At 44.6% G+C, this 20300-nt stretch overlaps 1 protein-coding gene across 1 annotated transcript in view; it reads right to left on the bottom strand.

The window, feature by feature from the left end:
* Positions 1-3581: 3581 nt before the first annotated feature.
* Positions 3582-20300, bottom strand: part of bsnb (bassoon (presynaptic cytomatrix protein) b) — a 40358-nt gene continuing 23639 nt past the window's right edge. Inside the window, exons 5-13 of the mRNA XM_061292057.1 lie at positions 12811-18924; positions 9581-11663; positions 8369-9243; positions 8081-8192; positions 7871-8017; positions 7687-7742; positions 7380-7503; positions 4690-6349; positions 3582-4365 (exon numbers count right to left, since the gene is read on the bottom strand). Of these exons, the coding sequence (XP_061148041.1) occupies positions 7702-7742; positions 7871-8017; positions 8081-8192; positions 8369-9243; positions 9581-11663; positions 12811-18924 (9372 nt within the window). The 3' untranslated portion in view covers positions 3582-4365; positions 4690-6349; positions 7380-7503; positions 7687-7701. The remainder of the gene's footprint in view (positions 4366-4689; positions 6350-7379; positions 7504-7686; positions 7743-7870; positions 8018-8080; positions 8193-8368; positions 9244-9580; positions 11664-12810; positions 18925-20300) is intronic.

The following is a 20300-nucleotide window of genomic DNA, read 5'->3' as shown; positions in this document are numbered from 1 at the left end:
TGACGATCAAAGGGATGGAATTGAATGAATGCTGTTATGTTAAATATCTCGCACTAACACCACAGATAAAAATATGTGAATGTTGCACCAAGGAAATTGCATGTGATGCAGCAGAAGGAGCACGAACCCACTGACACCTCAGTGGGCCTCCATGTTTGATGGTCCCGGCGTGGTGCGCGTCGAGCCACTGAACGCACCACCTTGACATTAGACATGCACCAAATGAAACCTTTCTTTTAGAAAAAACCCCCCCCAAAAAACACCATCGCTGCTCTATTAATTGAACACGGCGTTGGGACGCAAATCGTGTGCTATCTAGTGATCAATGGCCGGCTGGGTCCGAGCTAGTGTCCCTTCAACCCGCGCACGAGAAGATAAAAAAAAAAAAGATACTTCACGGACCGTGCGAGTGATTTCAAGAGGAAAGATTAGGGTGGAATTAACGTGCAGAAAGACACTCACCTCCTTCGATGTCAATTCCTCTCTTGTGCTGCTACACGGACGGCATCCCGTCGCCTCCATTCAGCCGAGCAGCCTCCCTCAGCATCCTGCTCTGTCATTGGTCCTCCTCTGCACGCCAGCATCATCAGCGTCACTACCGCAAGTGGCAAGATGCATGCACGGCGGGAGGTGTGTGTGTGTGTGTGTATGTGTGTTTACGTATTCCCACATCGTCATGGCTCTTAATTCAACTAAATAACTAACATAGGGAATTTAGAAATCTCACAAAGAAGTGGATGTAGATGAACGATTTATGTTCGCCCTGAATTTGGTCTCAAAGGGAGCACTTTCTCTCATGCTGTGCAGTCTACTATGCACCGCCCCCAACATGCCGTTTAAAGATGGCTAATGGCAGTTCTCCATACTATTAAGGCACGGAGGTTGCTAATCCCAGGGAAGGAGGGGCTTTCAAGCATGTCAGACTAAACTAAGGATGGAGGGGAAAAAAAACTCCATGCTGAAGTGCTGCTACTGTGATTGTATTAAGATAACGTGAAGTCACTGCCACCATACTCCATTCGCGGCTTAAACTTTTGCTTGCAAGTCAAAGCAAAAAAATCAACAGAATGACAGCTAAATCTTGAAAAACTCAACTCGGGTTATTCGTATCTCAAAACACCATTGACCTATCTATTTTTTTGCGCTATCTATACGTATATCAAGGTCTGAGTTTCCCTGCTTAAGATGCTACTCCTGTGACTTGACCCCAGGTTAAGCCAAGGAAAACTGATGGTGGACTATTCTTTGTTTATTTGCAGTGAGATATTTAATTGAACTAACCTGGCAATGCATTGAGGCAGAGTATGTGTCAAACCTGAGGCCGATATTGCACAAATCACACAGATGTTTGACCATGTCCTTCACCAGTGTTAACTAAAAGGTCCCCGTGGCTGCTTGCTTCTCTCCTCCCAAATTACAGAGACTTTGTCCCACGTTACGTCCTATGCACTGACGCTAAGTGTGCTTGACAGGGCCCAAAGGAGAAGCATCAGCAATTCTGACTCGTGAACTGCAAACACACACAAACACTTGTGTTCTACTTGGTTAAATTCATACTCAACGTAAGTGGCAGCGAGGCAGCACACTCATCTCATCACTACGCAGGACAACAGAGGGCAAAGGTCATACAGTGTATTAGCCTCTTTTTACCGCGTGTGTCTGTGAGCGCTATCGATCCTCCCGATAATTGAAAGGTCACTTTATTTCTTGTCAGTTCGATGGATGCTAACAAATGGATGGTTGCTTCATGATACGAAAAAATACATTGTACGAAAAGGAAAGAATTTATATTCTTGGTCCTCAAGGATTGGCTCGAGTAACATCATTTTAGGTTCAGTGCAGATTTCCCCACTGAAGATATTGTTAGTCACTCAAGGCGACATCCTTTAAAAGACTGTGGTCAATATAACTGATTGATTAGAAAATGTGAATGACTCACCAGTAAAAGCCAGTCTCAGACACTCAATGGACATTTTGCACAGCAGTCTGATTGGTTGTGGGAAACGATGACTAGTGCTCTCTGCTGACCTCCAGTGGTGATACGACGCTACTCATTGAAATGACTCCCTAATCATTTGAAATAGATCATTGATTTGAATAAATTCAGCTGGAAGGTTTCATTAAAAAAAACGATCATGTTCTAAATTGTCAAGTTCAAATCGAGTGGTTGCTAATTTCAAATGATTTCAACCTTCTTAAAAGCGAGCTACAAATACAGATGAGTAAGTTCTTGCTTCCCTCCAATAATTGATGTCACGCTTCCCATTATTCGTGGATGAGTCACACTGCCTGTGAGGTCATGGCTGCTGGAAATGATGGGTTAATACTGCAGGAAAGACGGGTACGGGTGGGGAGTCTATTTCCAACATGGTTTTCGGGAAATAAATGACTGAAGATTGCTGGTGCTTACACTTTATGAGCTGACACTTTGTCTTTAATAATAAAACGACATTGATGTCAAGCGCGAGGGGTCCTTCAGACAAGCAGTTGCGAAGAAAAGAAAGCAGATCTCCAAAAGGCGACGTGAATGTCATTAGCCATTTGAAATGTCATTTGGATGGATTTTTTTGTAGTTGGCTGCCGCACCCATAAATCCATCTCTGGTGGCTCGTATCAATTAATAAGGTCAATCAAGTCATCTTATTCCATATTAATGTTCATATTAATACTCAATTCTTGCTTCATTTGAATAGGGCAGATAGAAGCTTTTCAAGATATATAAGGCAACCCATTAAATCTCAGTGGCAGAGGATGGGGCCCTTGAAGAAAGATCAACATCGGTCAATTCTTTGACATTTAACTTAAGGTCAAGACACAAAAGGGGCTTTTATCTTCTTGTATGTTGCACTCTACTGTCATACAAAATTATATGACAGTCTAGTAAGTCGGTGCAAATGTTATCTCAGGTATTAATATTCAACAGTTTGATTTTAGAACAGATTGTCTTTACTTATTGTTTTCCTACGGAATATGTCCTTGAAATATGAATAGATTGACGGTCGATTATAGCGTCCTTGAAATTGTGTTTGGAGTACAACAGCGAGTACAACGATGATTAGATAAGCATTGTAAATATCAAAATGTCAATCACTGTCAGTGATTCCAATGTTGAATTTCAAGTAGGGATACAAAAAGATGATGTTGATACAAGCGACTGCTGGGTGGTGAGGAGCAGGTGCGGACCACAGAGGTGCACTGATATTTAAAGGGCAGCGGAGAGATAGACTGGCTCTCAGCATGACACCAGCTAGATGATCGGAACAACAGAGGTGCCATCAGAATTATAACTAAAAAATTTTTTTGAAAAATGCAACAGGTAGAAATCCCTACAAGGCATGATAACCACTTAATAAAAAATAATAATGACTTAAGCTAAAGAGGTTTCCCACCTGAGGCTTATTTCTTCCCTTGAGACACTTTTGGACTGCTAAATGTCTGCATAAGCCTGAGGGTGAACCGGACCAAGTCTGATAAGTGGCAGTGAAACCAGATGAAGGCAGCCTACATCTGCTTGACATTTTCCCCCCCGAAGCCTTGGAAAGCAGCTGCGCTAAGGGAATAAGCTGACACGGAGACCTATGTACAAGACAACATTATATTTCTTTAATGTTTATTCTTTTTCTCTGTTTGGAAATTGCAGGATCAATATTTTCATTGAATCACATTACTGGACATGATGCACCAAAATGTACTAATTAATTTATCAGTTTACAGGAATACACCGAATAGAGCACAAGGTTTCACGATGGATACACGACTGACGTTTTTCCCCATTGCACTTACAACAGTGAATGACATTTTCCAGATGTTTTATTGTTTTTTTCCTTTTTTTTTTTTTGCCCTGCTTCATCCAAACAATCTGATCACATCCTAGATCATAACCACGGAAACCTCCTGATTGTGGGACACCGAAGGCAACTTGTTGCCGTGGAGGTTCTAAAATACAATAAGGATAGAATCTCGACATAGACTGAATATGTTTCTGAAGAGGAATTTGTGTTCCGTTTTTGTTCCACTGTTGTAAACAATCAGTACGGGTTAGCCACATAGTCTATGCATAAGCAAGTACCATAATCATCTTCCTTGTTACTGTTAATAAATGTTCTTTTATACACAAAAAGTTGGCATCAAATACGGCATGGGGATGCACATGACAGCCGTACTGCAAACAAAAGCTGTACAGTCGAATGAACGTGTATTTACAGTTAGAATGAGGATGGCTGCACTAAAAGCTGTTAAGTCTTACGTGCCTCGCATCAAGCGGATCTCCATCTCGCGTTTGGATGGCGATCTCGGAGGCACTGTGACATAACGTCCATGTGTCTGCTTGTCTTCCAGCGGCGACCACAACCAGCCAGGCTTGTGCTTTCAACATAGAATAAAGACATGCCCTGATTTGTGAGTGACTGGCTGAACTTTTTCTTTTTTTTGCTCATCTTCTGCTCACTGGCCTGTTTGCAAACCTAGGTGAAATCATGCCAGGTTGTCATCATTCGGGTATAATCAAGCATTTAAGCATATAAAGATCGAGTCATGCACCTTTAACCACCGCGAAGGCTTGGCTGCAGAGAGATTTCATTTAAAGGTGAATTATATATATATAAAAAAAAAGAAGCATTCCATTCACCCCCGCGGGTTTCGAGTAACACAATATGTACACAATTATATTGACACAAATGAAGTGCTGACCATGTGTTGTGTCACAGGTTCAGAGCAGCACAGACGGTCACTGCAAGCCCAGGTCAGGCAAAACTGTCGAGGAACTAACAAACAGCCAAGGAAGCAGCCAAGCAAACCCATGCTACGAAGCAACATGATGGTGGACATTCAAAAAAACGGACAGTAGACACAGTTTACCCTTTGGCAACAAGTCCCTGCGGAGGGTGGGGACAGCTCAAGAAACATGCAACAAACAAAACATCTCGACTTCGATCGATTCAAACAGTGAAAACAGACCTCAAACTGCTTGACGCGGTGTTGTTGGTTTGTTGTGATGACGTCACTACCGGGTTCAAAAGGAGTCATTGCATAGAACATTTGAATTGCTCATCTACACTTCGTGTGTGCGTGTGCGAACGCGGAGAATAAAGGCAGTGGGCCCAGCTTGTTCGTAAGATTGTTGATGACTTTCTAACCATAGAGCAGAAAGGAACTCTGACATGGCGAAATATGTGCGTTCGTATGTGTTCCTACCACTCCGCATGCTCTAAGCATTAGAGTCGAATGCATCTGCACCTAACACACATGCACGTCTGGACATCTGGTACGATGGTTGTAAACCGTTCGACAAACTGTACAACAAGAAGCGTCGGATAAATTCCCCATCGCTTACGTACACAACATTTATACCATTGTGCTATATACAGTTATCTGCATGCTATTGCTTTTTTTCTTTTTTCTTTTTGAAAGTCACCAAGCAAATTATTTGATGCGAGAAAAGTGACAGTTAACAAAATAAAAAGCTTCAAATATAAAGTTGTACCAAATAAAACAACAAGGTAAAAATGTTATTCCGTAAATACACAAATGACAAATTTACATAATGACATCTTGAAAGATTTTGTACATACAGTAGTATACAGCTGCGTAAAAATAAATGCGTCATGATATGGACATTTGAAAACATACGAGGTATATATATATATAAATAAAATAAAAAAGTTCTGAATAAGGCTCGTCCAATCAGTGAATATGAGGCAAATTGAAAAGGAACTAAAAGATGAGGTATGAAAGCTCCACGCAGACAATAGCAATGGCTTTGTGATGGCGAGATATCGAGCCACTGCCACTCTTTCGTTTGGTCCTCTCATCGGTGTGAATCTCACACTTATGGGCACACTGGCAGTATTTCCCCCCCTAACAAAACAACAACAAAAAATAAAACTCATGACTAATTGTGGCTGTTGGAAAAGTACAGATATGAATTTGTTTTTCTTTAGTTTTCATATACTTGTGCGTGCATGTACACAATTACACAATTCATTCTGTAGAGACACTGAAAAGAAAAGGAGAAGTAAGAACACATTCAAAGACAGGGTTACGTTCCCATTCTGGAATGTAGAGATCGGAGAACCCGAGCGTTCAGGTTTCTTGCTGGAGTTGTCTGCGAGCGATATGATTCTTTGGTACCAGAAAAACCTTTGACATGCTTTGAGAATCAGCATTAACGTGGGATAAATTATCCATGCCAGATGTGTAATCCTCAGATATGAAGAACATCCAGTAGAGGGCGCAATGAGGCTTTCCTCAATTGGAGCGCAGCCAGAACGCTCCCTTCAGTGGGCCTTGAACTTTCTTTTAGATCCCAGAAAGCTTTTTAAGGAGGAGAAGAAGCAGAACACAAGTCCTCCTGGAATGAAGACAGATATATCTTGAAGATTAGTACATCCATGCCAGATCAAATTGACCGGAATAAGAAGACAAACCAAATGAAGAGCTCATGTAAAAGCTAACTCACTCATGCGGGCGGTGCTTTTAGATCCCCTGACATGGACCAGATCAATCCGAATGAAACCAATCAATGAGTTTAAATCACATCTCTGTCTGAGCCAATCGCAGGCCTGATGATGTCGGTAGTAATCCACTGGGACCATGAGCCGGGTTTATCTGTACATTCTCCTAATGAATCCTCAGACTGGCCACAAACTCAAATTGACAGACTTGTCAGCGCAGCATTTGTGGCATCTGAATGAAGAACCCCATCAGGTTAACCCTGAGAAAGCTGCTTGGACAGAAGCTAAAATCAAATGAATTCTAATTCACTTTATCTGCTCCTCAGTGGCTTTGCATCATTGAGCAGAATTAGCCCATTAGTTCACTGCAGCATGTAATGAGGACTGCTAACCATGAGTCACGAATGTGCGAGCCTGTGTGTGTGCTCTTGTTCCCGTGCGTCTTTGCGTGAGTGACATTAAATCCAAGCCACAATTAGCTTTCTCCGGCTAATTTTAACCCGGTTTGCCTGGCCTGGATTATTGGAAGTGTGAGGGAGGCACAAGGTAAGATTAGCACTCAGATCCTGTGCTCTTCCTTTTTTTTTTTTTTTTTTTTTGCAACAGCAGAAATTTTAAAACCGTAATGAACTTAAACTGACAATAAAGCAGACTTTGACTTTGAACTGCAATTTTTCATTCATCTGTAAAAAAAAAGAATGAAACAAAAAAAATCATATATATATATATATATATATATATATATATATATATATATATATATATATATATATATATATATATATATATATATATATATATATATATATATATATATATATAAAGTGGATTATTGTCATGATTCTTGACAATAACTCAACGCTTAAGTGAGCAGGTGACAGTGCATTCATCTCAAAAGACAAAGAACAGAAAAACCAAAACACTTACTGATGCTCAGAGGATTCCATGCTCTGGATTGACATCACCATGATGGTAAAAAGTAATAAATGTAGTTTCATAGGTTTTTCTGGTACCACGACTCTCATTTTGGATTGTTGTGACGACGCAGACCCTGCAGGAGAGACATTTTCTTTGATGAGAATCGAACGATAACAATTAGTACATTCGCTACATGCTAACATTCCAAAACATCTAAATTACAATTATTTGCTAATTTTAGCTGACAATTGGGTTGCCATCTGCTGCCTCACATCCTACAATGTGACTCGTATAAAAATTTTAGGCTTTCACTCACCCTCTCCTCTTCAACTTAAAAGAATGAAGTGAATTTCTTCCCAAGGCCGGACAAAGCTGTGAGCAACACATAAAAAGCAAAAGATCAACGCACCACTGCGACTCAATCATTTTGCACTTTACTCCATACCACGAAAAAAACAAAAACTGAAAAGCATCCAAATAATATTTATCAGCGACTATACCGTCTCCCAGTTTTCCCGCCTGCTCGGCTGCTCCCCCTTGCAGAATTTTGGTCAGAACGTTTTCCCCTTCAGCAGGTGCCTGTCCAGCCGCAGCGCTGCCAATACCGCCGGCTTTGCTACCGATCCCCACTGGGGCGGCTTTCGAGCCTGTAGACACAAAAAACATGACCACCTTGTACTATTTGTATTGATGAAAATTGTGAGACTTACCAATGCCTGTTAGAGGCGGTGGAGTCGTTTTGGTAGTCTGAGGTATGCTTGGGACTGCCATTGTAGGCTTCATTCCTATGGAAGTTGTTGATGGTGTGGTATCCATTTTGACCTAGGAAAAATAACAACTCAACTTACAACAAGACCACAGTAAAGGAGTTTGAACTCAATTTTGGACTTATTAATCCTAAGATCTTATTAATATTGTTGTGTGTTAAGTTGTGGTGGGTTGAATTGTAGCAGGCTGTTTTTACTAGAAGCTGTTTGTCCACTGTTGACTTAACTAACCGTTGTAGTTGCTGGCTGGCTTGCTGCAGAACCTCCTCCTGGGCGTCCCTGTGTCTGGCTTGGCTTGGGTTGCTGCTGCTGCTGCTGCTGCTGCTGCTGCTGCTGCTGCTGCTGCTGCTGCTGTTGTGATGGTCCACTTGGCTGGCTGCTTGGAGGGGGGTGGCTGTGCTGCTGCTGCGGCTGCTGTTGTTGTTGCTGTTGTACATTTTGCTGCTGCTGCTGCTGTTGTTGTACATTTTGCTGCTGCTGCTGCTGCTGCTGGACTTGCTGAGTACCATCAAGCGCTTCCGAGCCAGGATGTCTCCCCGACTGGCTTTGACCACTTGAACGCTGTTGCCCAGCATGGCCCTGCTGCTGCATCTTGGAACCTGTAGCAGAGGGATCCTGCCTTCTTGTGCGCTCTCCCGCTTGTCTCTGGCTTCGTCCTCCGGTGCCGTGGTGGTGACCGGAAGCCGGGTCACGGGAGAATTCTCCTGAGTTCCGGGGACTTCCTTGGCTAGAACGGGAGTCCGGGCCAGCCCTCCTCTGTGCAGAGGAAGTGCCCCTGCCATCATATCGACCCGAATTGTCTTTGGGGTGTGTCCTGTTAGAACGAGAGGACCTGGGATCTTCGGAGCTGTGTCGGGAAGCGTTGTGCCTCCCGGAGCTGTTGCCATGATATCGCTGGTCCCGTGACGATGCGGAGGAGGAATGGCGTTGATGGTTGTCATCCTGGGGACCGTATTCCTCTGGTGGCTCATCATAGTCATGGTAGGTGTGCTTTGTGCGCCTACCTGTAGACGACTGACTTCCACCTCTGTGATGTCTTGAACGTTCTGAACGAGCCTCTCGAGGCTTTTCAAACCAATCTGTCTCCTCTTGGCCCAAATGATACGCTTTTTTTTTTTTAAAACCAGAAGAAAGAGTATCAGTCAATAGTTTTTCCTTGCAAAGTGTGATGTAGATAGAAGCCATGCGATAAAACAAACTCCACTTTGTACAGCCATGCACATTCCAGGAAACCAGTGAAAAAAAAAGACAGGAAGCCAACTTATACACAGAAAAAGCATGCAGAACACAAAAACATGAAATAACTTCTTTTCACATATCAGAGAAGACAACAAAAGCTATGGCATTCTTCTCGACATTCTTCACTTGGCATGCAGTCTCTTTTCAGCACTTCAAAGGTGGGACAAACAAGTAAGACAGCAGAAATGATTCAGCACCAGTTACCTTCACTGTCTGAAACAGCACAGTGCATGTCGTCTACAAGGTAAGGGTCATCTGGTTTGTACACGTGACTCCTTGGAAGGTCCTTCTTGTGGTGGTCTTGCACATCTGGAAGCGAATGACTTGACCCATACTGGTTCCTCACATCGTGAGCGTTGGCCGCAGCAGAGCTCCGTCCGATGCCTACGGGTTTACCAACAGGACTGATTGGACTCTCTTCCTCTGAATTCTGATTGCGGATGGGTGGTTTTCCACTGCGGCCGCTCCTCTGAGAACGCTCCATGGCATCCCTCTCGTAGGATTTACTTCTGTGACCTGGGGCATCTCGAGATGATATCTTATCCATGCCGTAGCCGGTGGACCTGGACCTACCGGAGCCGTACATGCGATCTTCTTCCTCAAGACCCTCGCGACTGGTGCCATAATATTTCTGCTGGTCGTAAGCATTCCTCTTCATCCCGTATGCCAGTTCGTCCTGATTCTTGGATCGGGACACCACAGTACAACTGCCTCCCGTCGAGGTGGTCATAGTGTAGGATGCCAGATCTGCCTCGACATCGCGAGCTTCCTCGATCGGAGAAAATTTGGATATCTTCTGCTCCATTCCCTGTTTTCGGTGCTTACTACGTTTAGAAGAGACCACGGCAGGAGCGAGATTTTTGGCTGAGACTTTGTGGCTACTGGAGTTGCTCCGTGATGTGTGTTTGTAGTCATCGTAATAAGCTCCTCCGCTAACCGTGGTGGTAGTACGACCGTCCATGGGGGTTTGGTAAGCCACCGTGCTAGTTGGTCTTCCGTATGCATCCACCGGCTCATCTTCAGGTCTACTATAGGTGCTGCCACGTCCTGGGCCATTCTCACTGCGGTATCGCCCTCCTACCGGGTGACCGAGAGCATCAACCGGTTGCCCGCTGTTGTCTTTTGTCAATTCGCTGATGTCATCGATCATTACATAATTCCTTGGGATGTTCTGCTCTAAGTTAGAGGTGTAATGTTCATCTGAAACGTACGCAGATGTTGGGCTGTCACCAGAGTGTGTCAGGCCAGGCTCAGGGGGGCGATATTGTCCATATGCATTGCTGTAGGCGGGGCCGTACGAGGTATCCGGCGCTGATGTGGCCACAGAGACTGCTGGGTTGCTGATGACCTCATAGTTGGTGGGAAGTTTCTGCTCCAGATCAGCCAAAGAGGTTTGCCTTGGTCTTTGGTGTACTGTGAGGATATCTGCTTGGGTCGGGTAAGGAAGTCCAGGTTGGTAGGAGCTGTGGCTGGGATAAGGGAGACTTTGGCCTGGCATAGGCTGGCTGGGTGGATGGAAGGCCTGGTGACCATGCTGCATGCCGAGATCTGTTTGGTAAGAGGGTTGGCCGTACATACGGGAAGAATAAGTTCCCTGGGTCTGGTAGCCGGGGCCTGGAGGGGGGTGGGGCTGGAATGTCCCAGGCTGGGGAGCAGAGGATGAAGAGTACTGGGGAGGTTGGAACCCAATCTGATGGTAAGATGAGCCTGGCTGCTGTGTTGGCGCTTGATTTTGAGGGTAAGGATAAGACATGTAGCCTGAGGTTGAGGAATACTGCGATGTTGCGTTGAGATCATTAGTAAACTGACTGAGCGGTGCGGTGCTGGGCCTTGTCAGCAAACCATTAGCATCAAAGGTTGCCGTTGCAGTTCCCATCCTGAGGTTATTGAGTTCGCTGTCTGACATGTAGTCTCGAGCATCACCCATACAGCGAAGATAAGCCAACTCTCTTCTCTCCCTTTCCTTCACCATGGTCTCCTTACGTTGAGTAATGCCTAATTCCAAGTAACGTAATTTGGCGTCAATCTCCTTCTCTTCTTCCTCCAGTTCGGCTTGCTGCTTCCTGAGCTTTGACGACTCTTGTTCGACAGCTTTCAGTTCACTCAGCAAGCCTGCCTTGGTGACTCCTTGCGCAGGTCTCGGCAAAACCCTCTGAGGCATCCCGGGAGAACTGTACATTTGTGCTGGAGTAACTATGGGGAGTGGACTCTCTTCTGGAGGGGGGCTGGGAAGAGTCCTCTTTACCTTCCTCATCACAGCATTCTGCTGCTGCTGCAGGGAGGCCATCTGCTGAGAGAGGCAGAGACACATCAGCAGAATGAGCTATAAACAGAATGTGTTTATGTAAATTAGGCTCATTAATGAACCTCAGTATGCACAAAAGGGTCTGCATATCCTAATTTAAGAATTACGTTGACTGATATATAGTCAAATTAAGTACTTCATTTTAATTGACCTACATGCAGAGCCAGAGCATTATTTACTGAATTTTAAATAAAATATTTGATTTTGTGTTTGGGAAAGATTAAGTGCTGTGAACATATAAATTTACAAGGCGGATAATCATGACAGTCAGATTGTCTGAGCGATCCAGAATCAGTATATGAGCCCTCGATTACATTTTAACAAGGAGAAAGCACAGATTCATTTTAGACATTTAAAATTGGTCCGCAATAGTCTAATTTGTTATCTTACAAATCTGTACAGTTGTCATTTTTTTCATATTCCTCCAATTATTAAAAGTGGCATGCAGTAAGACGAGAAGACCATTCTTTTTTTTTTTTTTATGTCTACTTACAATTTAGTTGTGATGGGTAAATCCATGACGACGATTAAAAAGTCGAGATATAAGATTTATATTTGTCTCTCATAAATTATTCTAGATCATTTTCAAAGCAATATTACTTTACAAGGCTGAAGGAAAGATAAGCATAACAATGATGTATCCATAATGTGTGTCCTACTGGCAACTCTTAAGCATTTGATAGCCAGAAAGCATGAGTGAGTGAGAGAGAGAGAGAGAGAGAGAGAGAGAGAGAGAGAGAGAGAGAGAGAGAGAGAGAGAGAGAGAGAGAGAGAGAGAGAGAGAGAGAGAGAGAGAGAGAGAGAGAGAGAGAGAAAGGAGGAAAAGGGGGTGGAGATGCCAAGTAAGGAAAAGTAGAGAAAAGGCTAAAGGGAAATGTGATTCTGGCACGACAAGCATACTTGATATTAGATTCAGTGTATCTTTGCATTGCAAATTATATGGCACGTTTTACTTTATTTTACGAGGGACAGTAATTTTTGTGTGAGTTAAATTGGAAAATGGATAACATATAGGAACACCTATAATTAGAAGTACTTGCGAGAAAAGATTTATTAATTTACAGTAGTTAATAGTGTAGAATGCCACTGTTATTTTCCCTTAATGTGATTAAAAAAATGAATTTCCTACCTGACTGTTGGACACAGCTTGCTGATAATATGGAGAGAATCTGTTCTTGGCAGGATCCTCTGAGGTGGGGCTGAGAGGCTTCGGATCAGACATGGAGCGCTGCACACTTTTTATGGGCCTTGGTAGAGACTGGTGGCGTTGCGGCGATTCAGCAGTCAAGGCCTTTTGCTGGGGCGTCACGTGGGCTTTATTAAGCTTTTCTTGTGAGGCGAATGTTGTCTCCAACATACGATGAGGAGACAATGGCGAAACCGGGGAGTACAAAACCTGAGGGGATTTGGGGGGCTGGCGAGGAGATTCATTGGGTTGCTGCTGGTAACCGATTTCCAGTGGGTCGGGTTTTCGTCTCTCAAACTTAGTGACTCCTTGATGTCTCTGAGAGTTTGGGTCAGATGGATTTGCTATGTGCAGATTTGTGGAATATGGACTAATTGTTGTAGGGACACTGAGTTGGGGAGCAACAACGCCTTGAGACTGTGACTCCGGTTCAGTCTGACAAGCCAGACTTTCTCCCTTGTGGGTCCTCTCAGGTGCTGCGATGTAATGTAACAGGTCAACCTTTGAGCTTTCTGCCATGGTGATATGAATAGCTGGCGAAACCCTACCTAGCTGCTCAGATTCAGTCTGACATGACGAGTCATTTGAGGTTTGAATAGCGATACTTGCAGATACCGTTCTGGATGACCCGTCCGATTTCGTCTCACCGCTGGATTCCGAGTGCTTTGATATACGAGAACGTCGGCGCCTTACTGGTTGCTGGTCCCAGTCGCCTTGGTCCTCTTCATCAGTCTGCACACTGCAGTCTGCAATACGCCTTGTTCTTCTACGCCGGTTTAGGTACCGGTCCTCTCCATCTTCATCATCTGTTTGCACGCAACTGTCTGCTATCTTCTTACCAGAATCATCCTCGGTGCTGTCTCTAAGACGGGGCATGGAGTTTTGCTTCTTCATAATCTTGGACTCAGCCTGTTTGTCAGTGCTTCTCAAAGACATTTCTGACACAGAACTATGAATCGGTCTAGCGGCCACCATAGCTTGGACCACTTGTCCGTCTTGCCAGAATTTCACAGTTTGCCCGTCCTGCTGTAGAACCCTTCCACTTTGATCACAAATCAGGAAGCCTTGAGGAGGCCCTCCTCCGACCACCACCCCTTGTATGACGCCCTGGGCAGACGTCGCAGCCGCGGCTGCCGATGCCGCCGCGGCCTCCGCCGCTGCGGTGGCCGCCGCTGCCTCCACCGCTGCTGTCTTTTGTCTTTTCTGCTCCTCCAACTGCAGTTGGAGTTGCTGCTGCAGAGACTGGATTTGCTCAAGCTGCATTCTCTGTTGGGCCAGTTGCTCTCTTTGCATCATAAGTTGAGTCTCCCGCTCTGCCTGCTGTTGTTGTAAGACCTGTTGCTTGATGGTGTGCAATTCTTGGATTTCACGCTGAACAATGAGTTGTTCTTTTTCTCGGTGTCGCTGAAGCTCCATTCGATCTCGCTCAAGCTCCTCGTGAAGGCGCAGCTGTCTAAGTTTTTCCAATTCCACACGCTCTCGCTCTAGTTGCAGCATGTGCTCTTGTTGTTGACTGAGCCGCTCATCTTCCTTGCTTTTCTGAGACTCGACAGGAGATATTTTGGATGTTGGGGCAGTAACACTGGGTGGGACTGGTTGGGGTTGACTGACGGATTGAGCTTGAGGATGGCTTTGGGTTAATGATAAAGGTTCGGTTTGAACAGGTAGTTGCTGTGGCTGCATCTGGGCTTGTGCCGTCATGGCAGTTGGAGGCTGTCCTTGACCTTGCGAGATCATCTGTGACATATGTTGAGTCTGATCAGCCTGTTGAACTAACGTCGTTTGCATACCAGCTCCTAACGCGTTTTTCGTTGTGCTGGCTTGGGTTGGTGGGATGCTTGGAGCTGCAGTCGAAGGCCTTCCAAGATACATGGGAGTTTCATTTTGTGAGGTGCTTAGAGTGCTAGAAGTTGTGGTTGAAACAGGGTACTGGTTTGAAGGAGGGTATGGATATGTTCCTTGGGTGGCCAGTGGAGTTCTCTGACTCACTTGAGGCAACCTGGTAAGACTAGCTAAAGGTACGGCGGTTACGCCTGCGGGGTACGGCCTGTAAATACCTCGAGGCATGGGGTGCAGAACAGGGCCGGGCTGGGTCGTAATTGGCAAGGTAGAGGCTATTGGAGTGTTTATGGTCGAATATATCATGCCATCGCCTCCTCTTAAAGCAGCAGGATACAAGGCGCGTATACTTGCTTGTCTTGCATTGATCAAGTTTGTTAAAGTTTGACTATTGGACAAGGGTCTTCCATCTGGGCCATACATCAAACTTGCTCTGATTGACGCTAAACTTTGATGGAGATTCAGCCTACCTAAATGTGCACCTCTTCCAATCCCATAAGGTAATACCTCGGGATTATTTCCATACCGTGTTGCAAACTGATCTACTGTGTTAAGAGCCGCACACATTTGATTAATTTCCCTTGCGGTGGTTGCACTGAATTGTGATAGATTGGAATCCTGTGGTCCTGTTAACTCATTTGACCCACAGGAATAGTCAGAATTGATATTTGACATTGACCCATAACGCCGAATGGGTAACGTTGGGCCTGCAATGTCTCCTTGGTGCCGCAGGTCTGTGTATGAGCCATACTGGGCTCCCATCCCGAGGTAGCCACTGTCGTAAGTCTGATTGGTGTTGCTAAGATCTACTGCCACACCTCCCTTAATGTTCCTCTGGTAGTGACCAGCTTCAGTCACGGCAGGCAGATTATTATCAGACATGGAGGGTTGTATTCTTCCTGATGGGACTATCGGCGTTTGGTATGGTTTATGCTCGTCCGTTACGCCCTGCGCGGTCTGAGATTGTTGCTGTTGATTGATATTATAATGCATATGATGAGGAGGAGGTGGTGCGTTTGAGGTCTCAGTGGTAGTTTTTTTATCTGGTGATACTGTTGTGGGCTTCTGAGTAAATGACCCCGCACAGGAACCAGCAAATGGCAAATTGTATACAACATCGCAACAAGCAACTTGGTTTTCTGGTTTGATCTGCCCAGTCAAATCCAAGACTTGAGGCACAGGTGGAGGATCTTCTTTCTTGAGTAACTGAGTCACCGCTGCCTGGGATGGTTTACTCTCATCGAGCTGAACCATCATAACGTGGGGTTTTCCTGTGGACAGGTTCATAACTGTTGGCTTATTTTGTAGCTCGAGAACAACTCCCCCATAGATATCATGCGGGGCATTACAAACAGGTTGGGAAGACAGTGGAGCTACTCTTGCAGTGACTGTAGGCTGGGAACTGGTTGTCTGACTTACTACGAGATCTTTTTTCATCACAAGTGGAGGGATTTGATTGGCTAAATTGTAACGTGCAAAGGAAGAATGCTGCTGATGCTGCTGCAGCTGCTGCTCAAGAAGTTGTTGCTGCTGCAAGAGCTTTTGTTGTTGTAATTGCAGCTGCTGTTGTTGGATACCTAAATTCTCGAGGCAGGCGTCGATTTTTGGAATAGATGGGTCGGAAACTGGCGTCTTACCCTGGGATAAACAAACAGCGGATCCCACTCCCTGGCCTAAATCTACACGGTTATGCAAAGGATCTCCATAGACAATGGGTTGTTTGGGTTGAGAGATGAACATAGAACCTGCAACTGTCACACTAACTGTTGTTGGCGTTGAAACGGATACATGTGGTTGCTCCTGTGCGTTCAGGTTCATAATAAGTGGTTGGACAGCTGTATGTCGAACAGATGGATGTTCTGCTCCCAAGGAGTACTTTCTTGCGTCAGAAGCTAAGGATGTTAGATCCATCCCTTGATCTGTCATTATAATCGGGGCAGATCTCATCGGGGCTCGAAGATCCACAATGTTCGTCGGATGGGTTTGGCTTTGGACCATGACCACTGACGTGCCTGAAATGTTTGAGATTTTACAAAGAGATATATTCTCCATAGAAAGCGATTCTCGACTTTGTGTGCCAATAGCGACGTTTGGTTTTTCAACATGGTGAGCCATTTGTGAAGAATGTTTTGGGGCCTGCTGGGACGAATATGTTTGGGGAGAAGTTGGAGAACTTGCTGATGGATGCTGGGAGCTGTACGGGATTTTATAGCTAGCCTGTGTTGGTGATGATAAAGGGGAAGTGGATGAGTTTACCGTTACAGGTTTAGTGGGATTAGTTGTTGTAGATCCGAGTGTTATTACCATTACCGGTGAATCTTGAGAGGACTGTTGTCGTACAAGACGTGGTGAATTCGACCTTTGAGTTGACGATGGTCCGCCAGGCAGTGTCGGCAACTGCCTGCCGCCACTTCCTGGATGTGTTGGGCTTTGCACGGAAGAAGCCGTGGGTGAGGCTTGTGGGCTGGGCCCTTTGAAAAGGGAGAAAACTTTGTAGGTTAGTGAGGACGAGTCAGGTGATGCCTGTGCTGGCCGTTGGGAGCCCGCACCGGCTGCATTTCGAGTTGTAGCAGTGTGGCTAACTGGAATTTTGGTTGTGGTGACTCCTCCGACAACACCTTCAATTTTGGCACTCTGTGACACCATCCTATTTTGAGTTTCTTTTGAAAGGTGTTGTGCTGCATGAATTCCTGGAATTCGTGGGTCAGTTCCAGTTGTGGAGGAGGACATGGGTGAAGAAATCTGGGTTGGGCTTGAGCCGGGGATTAAGGCAGTACTTGTATTGTCACGAAGTGAATGTTTCTGCTGTGTGGCATGTTTTCCTTGCTTCTGAAGGAGCTGAGCTTTTTTCATCATCTCCTCATAGACCTCCTCTGCACTTTTTAGTGTTTTATCAGCAGATGGTGCCTTCTCTGTTGGAGAGTATAGTGACGTAAAAGTTGGAAGGTTATATTCATTCCCGGATTTGTACAGCTTGCCACCGATGATCTCAAAGCCTTCTGCTTCAGAGTCCATTGAGGGTGAGTATTCTGAACACGATGACCTGTGGAGCTCTTCCATCTCTGCAGCCTGTCTCAGCTCCTCAGTTGGTGACGCATCCTCGATGGGAGAGAGATTACTGGGCGGAGTTTTGGATCTCTCCCGACGTCTCTGTGCTCGCAGCTCCTCCTTATCCCTCTTTGTTTTTCGAGCAGTACTTCGAATCCTCTGTTGCTCCAGATCTCTCATTTGTTCCTGTTCTCTCAGCAGCTCCTCTTCCTCTCTGAGCTCATCCTCCTCAGAGGAGTCCTCAATTGTTGGCAGCAATGGCCCATGTGAGCGATGTCGAGCTTTCCTCTGCTGCTTTGCTTCCTCCAGTCTTGCTCTTCGACTCGGGCTGCTGTCACTGTCATCTTCCATGGATGACACTGACGTTGGTGATGTTCCTGAAGTGTAGCTAGGAGTGGTAGCAGGTAGAGTGGATGAATATTCTCCTTTAGACCTCTCCTCAGGAGAACCAGTAAGACTCTCCATCTCTAGTTCTGGTTCTCGTAGGTCGTGCTCAGTACTAAGTTCCATGTCTCTATTGTAACTATTTGTGTTATTTAACTCAATCGTCTTAAAACGGCGAAGACCCCCGGCCATTACGACATCTTCCTCTTCTTCCACATCTGCTGATTCTTTGGCTGCCTCTTCAAAACTACTGGAATGGTGCGGGAGTCGTCGTCTCTCTTTGTTCAAATCTCCACTAGTTTTATGCCCTTTTTTAGTCCTCTGCTCGCCATATTCCTCCAACTCATCTTCATCGGCACTCATCTCCATAATTTGCCTCCTCATAAACTCTTCATCTGTTAAGTCTTTATGTGACTTCTTCTGTCTTACTGGTAATGGCGAGAGACCACTTTCACTGCTGTCTTCCACATAATCGTGACGAAGCTTACAGCTGAGCTCGTCGTCCGAGTCATCTCTTGCTGCGTCGTCCTCTGGACTGATGTCCCGTCCTTGTCCAACAGACAATGAATGAGGCCTATGCTTCTGGTCCGATGTGGTTTTCGACTCCAATAGAGGTTTCATTGATGTCTCTAACTTTGTCATTTCAGAGGAAATGGACACACCCTTCTCATTGAGCTTGACCGCATCTTCATGAATCCGACCAATAATCTCCCCTTGATAGCTCGAGATTCCATCCGAGGAGTATCCGGTGTCACTTAAACTCTGTGTACTTGATTTAACATGATCCTGAAAGAAAGAAACAGAGAGGAGTCAGACGTAATGAAATACGTGACTTTTTTTTCTTCAATTAACTGGTTGTAAAGTCAATTACAAGCTTTAGTGCATAGCTTTTATCCCGCTATTTAAGCAAACAGTCATTATTATTGAGCAGTTCTCAATAATAAGGAATAAAATGCACCATGTCAAATACAAATGGGATTCGTAATTCAACATATGAGAGCATGTTACAGTACATGAAAGTGAACAACCATTTCCTCGTAGTAACAATTTAAAAGTCAATCAACCAAAAGGCTTTACGGATCAAATGTATTCTACATAGATGCCACCAGCAAAATCCAGAAGTGGTTATGAGTTGGATCAGGTTGTCCATCCAATTGAATTTGTGATAGAATAAAGAATGTTTTGGTTGATTTTTCCTTTTAGTGTTGCATACAGACAAATGATCAATTCAAACGCACTGTTCATAAAAACAGACTTTTAAACAAACTTCAACAGACAATTCATTCCATTACATGCTTGATTGCTACCATGGTGCATTCTCTAATACATTCTTCGAGATGTTTATGATCATGCGTTGAATGCTTCAAATAGTGTCACCATTTTGTTACATGTAACAAAACGCTTCAGCGAACAAAAGAGGGAATAGGAACAAAAAATGGAGACATAAAAAAAAATGTACATATACAACCCTAAAGTTGCTGGGTTAAAAATGAGTCTGACCCAGGAAGTTGGGTCAATCTGACCCAACTTTGGGTTGTTTTGTACAGAAAATGACTTGTTCTGCGCAAGACAACCCAGGACGTTGGGTTCAATTTCTCCCCCAAATTGGGTTGCTTGTGACCCAGCAGTTTTATGAGTGTAAAATTCATGTTGCTGAAGAATAAAGAATGGATGGTGATTATGATAAACAAATTAAGAAAATAAACATTGATAACCCATATCCAACAGAAAAATATACGATTACTATTACAAGAATAACAGTGACAATATTATGATAGGACAAATATTGAATAATATCGATGTGATGAAAAAGATGTATACAAGCAACCAAAGGAAACGAAAAAAATATTCAAAATGACGAGAAGGCGAAGATTCAAGCAGCTCACTTCTCGGTGTCTTGACTTCTGCACATCTTCTGCTATCTTCAAGTCTTTTGGGCAAGTGACAGTCTCTGACAAGGCTTTCTTTGGTGAGGCCTTGAAATCCTCCTTTTGAGATTTGGGTGGGACTTTTGTCTTCTCTTGGCTCGCCGTCTGTTTGCGTACCTGAGACGTACCTGTGGGTTTAGACTGGCTGGGTGCTGTTTTTGATGAGCTGGGAGAGATTTTGGAATTATTGGGTGCTGCTTTAGGGGTGGATGCAACCTTGGCACTCGACAAAGG

Source organism: Syngnathus typhle, linkage group LG11, assembly GCF_033458585.1.
Source record: "Syngnathus typhle isolate RoL2023-S1 ecotype Sweden linkage group LG11, RoL_Styp_1.0, whole genome shotgun sequence".
NCBI classification, from domain to species: domain Eukaryota; kingdom Metazoa; phylum Chordata; class Actinopteri; order Syngnathiformes; family Syngnathidae; genus Syngnathus; species Syngnathus typhle.
Note: the sequence above shows the minus strand (reverse complement) of the source record. Positions and strands in the feature narration are given on the sequence as shown.